General features: G+C 39.6%; 1 protein-coding gene across 3 annotated transcripts in view; it reads left to right on the top strand.

The window, feature by feature from the left end:
* si:dkey-71h2.2 (low density lipoprotein receptor adapter protein 1) overlaps positions 1-9674 on the top strand; it is a 45047-nt gene extending 35373 nt beyond the window's left edge. Inside the window, exons 7-10 of one of the 3 annotated variants that reach the window (XM_034142417.1) lie at positions 89-210; positions 2524-2558; positions 5720-5748; positions 6583-9674. In XM_034142417.1, coding sequence (XP_033998308.1) covers positions 89-210; positions 2524-2558; positions 5720-5748; positions 6583-6629 — 233 coding nt within the window. In that variant the 3' untranslated portion in view covers positions 6630-9674. Of the gene's footprint in view, positions 1-88; positions 211-2523; positions 2559-5719; positions 5780-6582 lie in introns of those variants that run through there. The other 2 variants (XM_034142419.1, XM_034142418.1) reach the window with 2 other exon arrangements.
* Positions 9675-12041: the final 2367 nt, after the last annotated feature.

The following is a 12041-nucleotide window of genomic DNA, read 5'->3' as shown; positions in this document are numbered from 1 at the left end:
CTGTATGTGTCCCGTCCCTTTCCCCTCTGATCTGTCCCCCTCTGTCTCACCCCTCGTCCTCACCTGTCCCCCTGACCCTCGGATCCAGAGCAACACAAGCCGCTTGTGATGGAGGAGAAGCTCCGGAGGCCCTTCTTCTCCGCGTCACTCAGCTCGCCCTCGCCTCGCAGTAACCCCACTCGAAGACGACCAATCAAACACGACTCTTGGGTAGGTCGCGCCAAAACTGCTGATTGTGCCGAAAGCAGAGATTACATCCGTTTTTATGGTTAGGTTAGATGTTATCCAACTTCTTGTTACCTGAGGCCTGTACTACAAAGCCAGATTTTCGCTTAGCCGGCTGACTTCAGGGAAAACTCGGGCTTTCCGGTCCTACGACGCTGGTTCTCTTTTTAGCGGGCTAGATCTCCATGGTAACTTATGCTGAGCGGCTAACCTCCTCGGGAGGAGGTTAGGTTGCAGGCTAAGAGATCAACTCAGTGAAAGCACCGCCTGCTGACCAATCAGAGCTCCGTGTGCAGAGTTTAAAGCGATCAATTCATATTACAGGATAGAGGAAATACAGAAAAACTGCCGTTGCAGGAAAGACGGCCGGCAAAAATCAACTGACTGTGTGAACGTGAAAATTAATAGAATATCCCCTCCCATCTTCAGAGCAATCTGACTATTATAACATTAGCGTTAAGAAAGCTTACTTAAATATCTGCCACAACATAAGTAACCGGATCAGAGTAACATTAAGTACAGTCCACGGCACTGTGAGTGCAGACGTCGATGTGTCCCATTATCATTCATATCATATCACATCATAATGTATCATATATTTCCTTATTTGAGTCAGCTTCTTGAGCCGTATCTGGCCGTGCAACACTCACAGTGTCACATACTGTATGCAGAAGTATTATTTTAAGCAACACATTAAGTTGACGAAACACTCGAGTCAAATGTAATTAAAGTCAGATCCACTCGTGTCTTGGACGGGGCAGTGATTTCATAAACCTGTTAATGTACGCATTCAAACACTTTTTCTTTTACCAGCTGTATTCACCTTGCAGGTGCAGCTATGTGGCTTTTATCCTGGATAAAGTGTTTAAGTCATGGATGTTTAAAGTTTAACTTCTTCATATTTGACTAATATTAAAGTTCACTTTTCATTCAGGAAGTATGACGCTGCGCTGTCAGTACGCTTGTCCGTGTTTGAGATTGGTCAAATGCTCCAAATACCACCCCTTTCATGTGAACGCGCACCTAACTAGATAGGACACGGCTGGCTTGAGCGATCCACTTGATATCCAGTGTCGTAGTACAGCTTAACGAGAGCGCGTATGTTTTGGATTGGGCCAACCGGCTAACTCAAACATATCCAGGTTAGGAAAATCCGGCTTCGTAGTACAGGCCTCTGATAACAAGTCCAAGACAACAACTCAAGATGTTTAACCAACACTAGTACTGGCATTTTCCTAAGTTTTAAACCTATATACCTCACTGCATAAAACTAATTTAGTATGGTTTTTAATTTGATAGCTTCCATGATAAAACTTACCTTGATTTTGGGGCAGTTTCCTTGCTTCTGAATTCCCTTTTCGGAGACATCTAAGCAAAAAACAACAAAAAAGATCAACATAGTTAATTATGACGGATGACTCGATCAGAATAAAGATGGTTCTGCCCATGCAGTTTGGAAATACAGTCTGTTTGCAAAAATGCTATACATTAGGCCAGTACAGTGGTATACTTCACCTTAGCATTATACTGTATCAATGCCATGTTGTGTAGATGAATTATTCCAACTCATTTAAAAATGGTGATACATGTGATGGACTGACATTGATACAATGAACTTGTCTAAGGGTGCTTAGCTGTGGACTATGAACTCATTCTTCCACAACGTTTCTTATCCTTAAAAATGGGACTGTTTTAAGTAGATAAGTTGGCAACAATCAGAGCGTAAAGGTAATGTGTAAATAATTTGAAATCTTCATGCTACAGAAGCTGCCAGTTTCCTGGTGTTTACATTTTCTGAACACTAGGTGGCAGCATATTCATGATAATGTCTCTGCAGGCTGATCTCATTCAGTATAACATATCTGCCTCACCCAACTTTATTTTAATACTCTCCTCTCTAATGTTATGCTATTTTATAATTCCTTCATGTTTGCATTGCTTCTGGTTATAATGAATATCATTTCAAGTCTTAATTCGACAAAATTATATTTATTTTATCATAAGAAAATCGCTTTTAAATTGGTTGGATCAATTGCTTACAGAGAACAACAAATCGATCCCTTCCAAATGTTTCCAGCCTTTCCCCGTATGTAAGTCATGCAATAGTGCCATACAGTCACGGTGATTGTAACATAAGTAAACATGAAACATCTGAAATATGCAATATTTAATTATTTAGCTCTTAATTAGTGTGTGTCTCACTCAGAGGAAATGAGTTGTGACAGCATCTGACTCAGCAGGATTGTAATTTGAAGTAATTGATGTGTTTATTGATTGTTATTGTTCATGTCCCAACAGGATGTTGACGATGGACTCGATGATCCGTTTTCAAGGTAACCTTATTCATAATACTTAGTCAACAGAGCACTGAGGGATATATTATTTTATTTAGGAAAGGAGACGGGATTGTTCTCGAGCACCAAACACTCCCCATAAAACCAAATGTATGAAACCATTGTTATGTTGATTTAAGTTCCGAACATCACCTCTTTATACTGTGGAGCTATTTTAGAGGATGACGGTTGCATTGAAGGTGACTGTCAGCCGTCAATCACCTTTCGGACTCTTTTGAATAAGAAAACCTTCAAGCGACACGTTGACTGACACGTATTTATTTTATTTTAAAACACTGAAAGTCAACACACATGCAACAGTCTCATTTTCACCAGTAACTTCTTACAAAAAGAGGCATTACATCTACTGTATGTCAATAAGCAGCTGTACGTAGAATAGTATGATGAGCATTTTAACTTTGTTTGGTGTTCGATACATATTTTACGAGATTGACTAGTGAGGTGTTGAACAGGATGTCAGTTTTCAGGCATTTGGTAAGATTGTATACAATTATTCTATATAAATGATTTGCTGTTAGCAACAAATACTCAACACCTACAGTATAGTGTTGTAACGCTTTTGTGTCTTATTGAATCAGAGCTGAATAAAAGCAATGCAGTTTCAGAGCTAAGCAGCTGTCAGCTCTAAGTGAATCGAAATAAATGATCATTTCAAGTAGTTGGAGATAACTTGATCCACTACCTTGAAGTGTTATGTTGAAGCATCTCAATAAAACAGCCTCACTCCTGCAACTCTGAAAATCATTACAAGCATTACATGAGGGCAGTTAATTAGTTTGATTAGCTTTGATACCGTATTATAGATAACTGCACAACACTGCCTGTGAATAGACTATTGGTGGCTCTGTCACACACTACAGTGATTGAGTGTGTAACTAGGCAGCAGTCTGCACTCCTGTGAGATCTCTGCAGCTCTTGAAGCCTCGCAGACAACAGAAGTGACTTTCCTTTCCTCTCCTGCCAACGTGATTGTCACCTCTCCCGACAAAGCTGTCAGGAGCACGGAGACTGAAGCCAGGAAGGGCGCTCCACAGTGCATCAGCATTTCATCTCTGAACAAAGATTACAATGCCACACCTTTTTTTTGTACTTTCTTTGAGAGTGTGGCGGTCTGTGAAATTGCAGTGAGACGCCTGCAGAGAGACTAAAATGTGAAATTTGAGTCTCGGTGGGTGTAGCCCAGAAAACACTGTAAACATGATATGATTTAACACTTATAACATCATGCATGTAGTCCCTGTGACATATTCTGCCTCAAAAACAGTTTGAAATCAGCCAAACGGGAAAGTGGTATCTGAGCCCTCGGCATAGATTTTCACATCCTGATATAACCAGCTGATCTGTGTGTATGTGTCCTGCAGTACTGTATTATCACTACATAAAAAAAAGAGCAGCAAAGGGATGGTGCCTCACACTTTAAAGGGATTGCAACTCATTAAATTGTGTTGCCTGCGGCTAAAAGATGTGCTTGCTGTGTTAAAGCATGCAACACTTGAAGCCAAATGGGTAAATATTATATACAGAAGTGAATGTAGAAGCTGTCTGCGTGTGGAAGGAGATCAAAAGAGGAAGGCAGGTCATCCCCGAGGCTTTTCTCAGCAGAGAGGAGGAAATACTGACCTCGAGTGTGGGTGTCAAATTTGGGGAGGTGGAACACTTAGATCTTAATCTGACATCCTAGAGGAAGGTTTTTTTTTGGGCAGTGTTAGAGCAGACCTCCTCTGCAGAGGTCAGCGAGGAGGTCAGGCTCTGCTGTGGCGGGGCACAAAAGCAGGATAAGATCTGACCTGAGAGCTGGAGGACTGTGGGTCACGTGGAGCTGTCAGGGCTGTCGCACATCCTCAGTGTTGCTGTGATGTGACTTTAGGAGTGTTTGTAGATCGGCAGAGAAGGGTTGTCAGTACCCTGTCTCGAGGAACCTTAAGGAGCCTTGACAGATGTGCATCCTGCCCTGTGTGCTCTCTCTGCATTTCATATTGTTTGTTAACTTTCAGGGATCACTTTTTTTATGTACCGTCATGGTTTCAATGCACCTCATTTTATGTGCATTATCAACGTGTGTGGCAAAAATCCCAAAAGAGATTTTACGCTTGGCTCAGGTGGAGAAGTTGGCGATTTGATAACAGCAAATTGTGCAAAGGAAATAGATTAGGAAACAGATTTAACAAACCATTGATCATGCTTTTTGACGAGATGAACAAATAATGGCCTCATCTCTCCACAAACATCTACTGCCTCACATTAATACAGAGACAAACCATTTCAGTGTTTGACGGTTGACTTTTCTACAGTACATCTGCATCTACAACTGATTGGTTCCCAACTGTTCTGACATGTTAAGAGCTTTGCGTAGCTTATAACATTAAACAATCCCAATATGAGTTGACACACATTGGATAATATACAAATACTTTTTTTGTTATCCTTAAGGTTTGGCGTGTTGGCTATCTCTCCTGTGTATAAAACCACCATCACATGACATATTGAGCCAATTTCTTACTTACATCTGAATCTGTGAATACAAAAATGGCATTAAGGGTTAATTGGTTGATCTGTGGTTTCCATTCCACTTAAATGTCTTTCTTCCAAGTAGCAGCACAGAGTCAAAGGGTCGCATGCAGTCTTCTACTGATGCAGCCCTACCAACCTCAGAAGAAGCATTTGAATGATTAGCTCCAGAACAGGTCAGGGTTTAGGCCTCTGGTCAAAGAAATCCAATTGTTAGAATAGTATATAGTTATTCAAGTGAAGCCTCATTGCTTATAACCAGAGCAATGTGTCTTGACACCAGCTTCAGTTCAAATGGGTTTATTAAATGGTTTCATTTGTGTTTGAGATTTTTTTAATTAATAGTGACCTTGGAGTTAAATGAGTATTATGCAGCTGTTGGCTTGGTACTGATGTAGCTAAATATTTTGACCTCATCAAAATGAGGTTCTTTTTTATTGCTGTTTTGTGTGTCTTTAAAATGATGTATGGTATCGCCTTTGCATCACATGGCGTGCACGTTAACATGAGGTAATCTCGTTGTCCTTTCTGTGAACTGTATCTAGTTCAAACTGCATTTGAAGTTTCTACATATATTCATCTTTGCTATTGAGTCACATAGTCATGATTTTCTTTTTCTACCTGGCATGCAGCAACATGGAAGTAGAGGAGATGGACACCGGTAAGTGACCGGCATGTGATTTAGATGCTCGGTACTGCATGTTGCCTTACATGTAGAATACCCCTCATTTCTGCACCGGACTCTTCCACTTTTGCTCTGTTCAAACATTACATCATTAAATCAGTAGCTCTCATCTTACACTGTGATGTCAAGCATTCTTGTGTGATATGTTGAAAACGAAAAAATAAATACCAGTTTCCCTGTGAAATTGGCGAGTTTGTGATAAACAAATAAGCAGCTAGCCCTCATCTTATTAATGAAGGAGTCCACCGTTTTTACTTTTGGTTAACTTGAAACTCATTATTCTTGAAGTCACTGATAATTGAGAAGAAATGACTTTCTCGCTTCACGTTTGCCTTCGTGTGTTCAATTATTGCACATAAATTCAGAAAAGCTTTTCAAATATGAAAACACTTAACTCTTCTCTCACACTATCATTAGCCAAACTACGTTGATTAGTGCAAAGCAGACTGGAGTATTCCCTGAAATAAGCAAAAGTACTAAATCCTGAATCAATGAGTCCTGACATAAAATTAGATTCACAACCTAAAGACAGATATTTCAATTTTTGAATCTTGTGTTTTGAGTTATCCTTAGTTCAACATTTGTCTTAGCATTTCTTTTTTCCATCAGAATCAGAAACTGAAATCCTCTCATGGCTCTCTGTATGTTTGCCCTCCCGCTCCTTCCCTGTCATTCCCGTCATTTTACACCGTAACCCTTCTTCTCTCCGTTTTTAACCTCTGCTTATCCGGTCAACCCTCATGACAAATACATATTTACTGCCTCTGACCTCTGTGGCAATCTTTTTTTCTGTCTTTCCGTCTCTGTCAGACTGGCCGAGTCCTGCTCCCAACCCGTCTCTGACCATGCAGATCTGAGTCCCTGGGAAGTTTACAACCACAATTTGTTAACCATCTGCAACAATGAATTTGAATAACTGGCAAAAGCTGCCCAATGTACAGCACCACCGAAAAATGACAGTGAAATCAGACCCCTCAGGCCTAGAGACCAACAACAAACCCGAAACAGACAAAACCATATCACGCTTCCCGGTGCACAACCCGTTTGATTTCCTCTGGCTGCTGCAGAGAGGGCAGAATGGATACCTTGATATTAGAAACTGCTCTGTCTGAATGTGTGCCAGTACACACTCCACTCGGACATATTCAGCCATACTCTTACTGCTCGATGAAAGGCACAACGTGCAACACAGCACTGCAAGATGAGTCATCACACAGACGGAAGAGATGCATACCAAGAATGGAGTCTCTTTATATTCCAAATATGTAAAAACAAACTATGTGTACATACAATGAGACTGTCACCTCTTTCTGAAATGTGAAATGTCATGTAAAGACAAAGAAGCATCTAGGACCCACCTTGGAAATGACAATATTTGAAAGAAGCATACACGTGATGTTTAGAGAATGGGGTACAATGTTTATTGCCAACAAATCCAAATGTAAATGTTTATTTTAAGGCCCAAAAGTCCCTAAATAAGTACTGCCTACTTTCTGTATCCAATGTTACGTTAACCTCGTTGACGACAGCATTCATTTTCATGTTTTCATCCACCAGGTGCCCTGTGCCCAAAACTTAACAGGAATTGGGTATTTTGATAACAAAGCGAACAATCACCATGGAAACTGAGTAACTTAATGTTCTTAAGAAGGCCACCAGATGTTGATAAAAGCTTTGGAAGCTCAGGAGTGAAGCTTCAAACTCAAGCAAACAAATCAACCAAATTCAGATAAAAATGTAAGCAGCAGAGGCAGAGATTTTCTCACATGCACTCTCTTTTATCGGCCAAGCTCCAATAACAATGGATTCTACATTTCCCATAAACCCATTGACAACTTGAAGGAATATTGTATTAGACATCCACATATTCCAAACTCAACTCCACTGATTTGTGAAAATAAGAAAGTAGATAACTCTGATTACATATTATGACATCATCAGGTTACTTTTGCTGTATATTAAACCACACGACACAACATACAGCAGTTTCCACAGACTCGGCTATTCATAACAAGCAAACTGCCATGCCCCTTTTAGAGAACCACATCTTTGTCTGATTTAGAAATATTAAATACATTTAAAAATACACATAGGATGACCCTCCTTTTGTGAGAAATGTGTATGATTCAGTAATCAAATTGAGTAACCCTTGTGCTGCTGTATGTGAACAATGTTAATAGATAGTGTTTGCAAATATCACAATCTTGTGCCACTCAAATCAACAGCAGACATCTCTCACAGACACCGACTGACATTCCTCTAACACTCTACTTCAATGCTGTCTTATATAAATATGACTTTTATAATGTAAGGAATACATACATTACATACAGCCACTGTACATAAAGATGGTGTTACAGAATAGCGATGATTGGAGGTTCTGAGGACGAGTGTATGGCGAGGCCAACTATTTCCATATGCTGTATTTTTTCAATGTCAGAGTAATTTATGTAAGCATATTGTATCATCACAAAGGAAGTAGGATGAATAGATTCAGGGCTTCACACATGTTGTTTTCAAAAGGTAATTATCACTCGTGTTGTTGCTTGTATGTTTTGCATTAGATTAGACAATTTATACAAATGTAATCACATGTGTTTCTTTTTATCACTGCAGGAATATTTTTTAAATATAGTCCTTCTCTCAAAGTAATCACCTGTTGCATTGATCGGCACAGTTCACATCTGCCTCTGTTCACTGTAATCTGTGCCACACAACACGTCTTTTGTCCCAAACCTCATCATAGAACAATTATTGCCCTCCTGAGACGCGGCAAATTATTTGTATCCGCTGCTTGGATGACGTTTTGCTGTCGAGAGGGTATTATATTGTGCCCCAGCCTGGCTGAAGTGGTCCTTCTCTCTGTATTCAGGGCATCAGCACTGTTGTCATGACACCCGCTGCAGAATAATTGGATGGCTTATCAGGTTACGCCATGAAGCTTAATTGCATTGTTTCATTCCTGACTGGCTGAAATGCAGCCTCCAATGTATCTTTAAAAAAAAAGAACTCCAAATCATATGATAAATAACCTCAGTACTGACTAAAAAATGCAGCATCGTTATTTCACCTTACAGTTGAACATCTTTCCTCTTGAGTGGAAGTGATTTTTCCAACACTGACTTCACTCATTGATTAACGTGTGGCTGGTTTCGGTTTCTGCTGATTCAATGCTTTTGAGTGATATTCGCAAATGGGCTGTTGTCCAGCACCCTTCGGACACGGAAATGGTTTCCAATAACGACATAAAACAGTACAAGTTTTGAGAAAAAATGCTTCATTAGCCAATGCAGAGACCTTTGTTATAACTATTGAATATACCCAGTCATTTTGATTGACTTTAAAACAAAAAAATGATTTTACTTTGAAGGGAAGTCCCTTTGGGCTTTTTCTTTTAGTAGATTCATCTCTATAAATTGTATTTTGGCAAAACTTGATCTGCCTGATTTAAGAGTTTTATTTCCTGTGTCTAGGATTCTGTAGCTCACTTATCCCCTGTGAATCTTGAATGGATGCGGTGCTCTGGCACAGCCGAGCACTTTCCATGCGTGAGGGGAGGAGGGGGCGGGTATCACATGCCAATTTGAGTCGGGGGTGCTCTGAATACAGATCAGTCCGCGAGGGTTTGAGGTCAGAAAACATTTGAGGCTTTCAGAGTTTTTCAGATATTGTTGCCCAAAATAAGCATGATGTTTACAAGATGGGTTTACTTTTCAAATATGGTGCTTATTTTCTATCTATGCAATTAGTGGGTTTCCAACAGTGTTTTGATCATAATAGCAATGTGTGTATAAACCACAAGCAGTTGATAAAAACTGTGTAAAAAAGGTGTACAGCATTTGGAAACTGTTATGGTTTGTTACATATTTATGCATAATAAAAGACTTTGTACAAACATTTAATAGCACTTATTTTTCTTATTGAATTAGACCGTGAGCTTTGTTAAACTCTAAGCTTTTACTGTCATACCCAGTGTAATTGCATGTATACACGTTGTCTTTCAGCACAATATAATAAGAAGTAACACATTTCAACAAATAATCTTCAAGTAGAGCCAATTAAACCACAACAGCCCGCTGTGAAGACAAGCACTTTATTCATCGCGGCCCTTCTGCTGATCATTTCAGTAAACATTACATTATAATCCATACTGCTTTTCTCTCAAACATGTCCCTGCTCTCTGAGGTCGATCCAAAGCGAGGACAGGCTCCTGTTTGGCTGTCTGACGGACTAAATCCCATCGATTCATTCAGCACACTGCCTATGATTGAAACTTAATAATGCATACCAGGTGCGTGCAACAATAGCTTCTCGTCTGTTTCCTCATAAATAAAAGAAATGTCCAAAAGAAGTTCATAATCTGGGAGATTCAATTTAAGATGCATCAATATTTGTTTAGCTGCACCTGTAACTTTTGTTATTATCATTTTTAAAAGAAGAAAAAAATGACGGAAAAGAAAAGAGACAAGAAGATGTGAGAAGGAGGTTTATTTTGCAATTGTATCATGATAAATTCTTCCATTGTTGAGGGTAGTGTCTTACCAAGCTGGTATAAGGTGAATCAGCTTTGAATATACCAAAAGAAACAGTAATCCAGAACCTTTTCGGAAAGATAATCACACCGCCAATCGGATTCAACCTTAAAAACATGATAAAGACCAAGAACCTGACACGGAGAAGGTTTTTGGTTACTAGTACTATAGCAGAACTTTTCAGAATTTCCAAATGACAGTTATTATAGTTATTACAAATATGCCATCAGTAATTATAAGACTTTAAAGACTCTACAAATAATTATTTATTGACATTTGTATTGATCTGGAACACTTCACAGAAGAGTTCAGAGAAGGGCTTTTATCCCTTCACATTTTGCAGCTGTTAAATCCAGTCCGAGGGAATTTGCGTGTGTGTTCTGTGAGAGTCCTCTGTTATTGCTTGTTTAGTCTGATGATTATTTATAGAGGTATGCAATATCATTTTAATTTCTAAAGACGTGGAGGCTGTATTACTGCTGAGTGCCTCTGATCTCATTATCAGACTGTGCAGCACCACAGGGGAAAACATGAAGGCTTTCAGAACTAGCCTGGTATCTCGATCTGTAAAATACATTGTGGTAATGACGAATCAAATAGCTATTCATATAAGGTGTTACAGAATACTTTAATATTGCATTTCACATTAACCCGTCCACTTTTATGAACCTGTAGACGGGACGCTTGTGGAGCCTCTGCAGCACTCAGCCCTTAAAAACACTATACAGAAAACTGGATGTGATCACCCTGTCTGTGGGTCTGTGTGAAGGAGAGACCTGTCTTCAGGAGGGAGACCACCAGATATTTTCAGAGAACTCACAGGAGACTGAGTAGCATCTCGGTGGGATTCCGTGAGCTGCACTGACAACATGTGCTGCAATTGTGTGGAGCAACCATTACACATTTTTGGTTTTAAATGATTTCAATGGTGGGCTGCCATATAAGTCCCCTGGTAGAGCTGGCGGCCCATGTACAGTATAGGGACTCGGTTACCGTGTGGAGGACCCTTTTTCGAATCCAGCCTGGAACCATGTACGCATGTCATCCCCTCTGTCTCCCCCTTCCAACACTGTCATCTCCAATATACTGTAGGCTAATCTGGCACAAAATAATCTTTAAAAAAATAAAAATATGATTTTGATGTTGGCTTTGTTTTGATCAGTATACTAGAATGTAAAGCGGCCTTGGGTGCCTTGAAAGGCGCTATACATATGTAATCTATTATTATTATTATTATTATTATTAATATTAATGACCGGGGAGAGGATTTGGCTATGACACAAGGTCGTCTGCTTCTCTCCACTTCTCCTGTTTTTGGCTCTCTTTCCTGATCTTTGACAGGTGTTAGCTCCCTGCTTGACTATCTGCAGCAGCCAGTCAAATCCTCATTTGATCCTCATTTAAAGATACTTTTAAATGTACTTAATCTTTTCTGATGTGCTTTTTTCTTACAAGGCACTCTGCAGTTAAAAACATTACAAGCAGATTTCCAGCTATTCTCTATTATCTTCTCTGATATTGTTCATAATTCAACAGATTCTATTTCAGGAGTTTTAACTTTGGGGCTGATATGTTCATTAACAATGTCTAATTTGTCCGTGGTGTCCTGGGACCGGCGAAGGAACAGCTCATTTACTATTCATAACTGTGTCATTAATTGCTAATTGGCTATTAAATACAATTTTGCAATGACTAATTCTCTACCCATAAGGTGTTCCACACTGCTCTAATGGCTTC

The sequence above is a fragment of the Trematomus bernacchii genome, unplaced genomic scaffold, assembly GCF_902827165.1.
Source record: "Trematomus bernacchii unplaced genomic scaffold, fTreBer1.1, whole genome shotgun sequence".
Lineage (NCBI taxonomy): Eukaryota > Metazoa > Chordata > Actinopteri > Perciformes > Nototheniidae > Trematomus > Trematomus bernacchii.
Note: the sequence above shows the minus strand (reverse complement) of the source record. Positions and strands in the feature narration are given on the sequence as shown.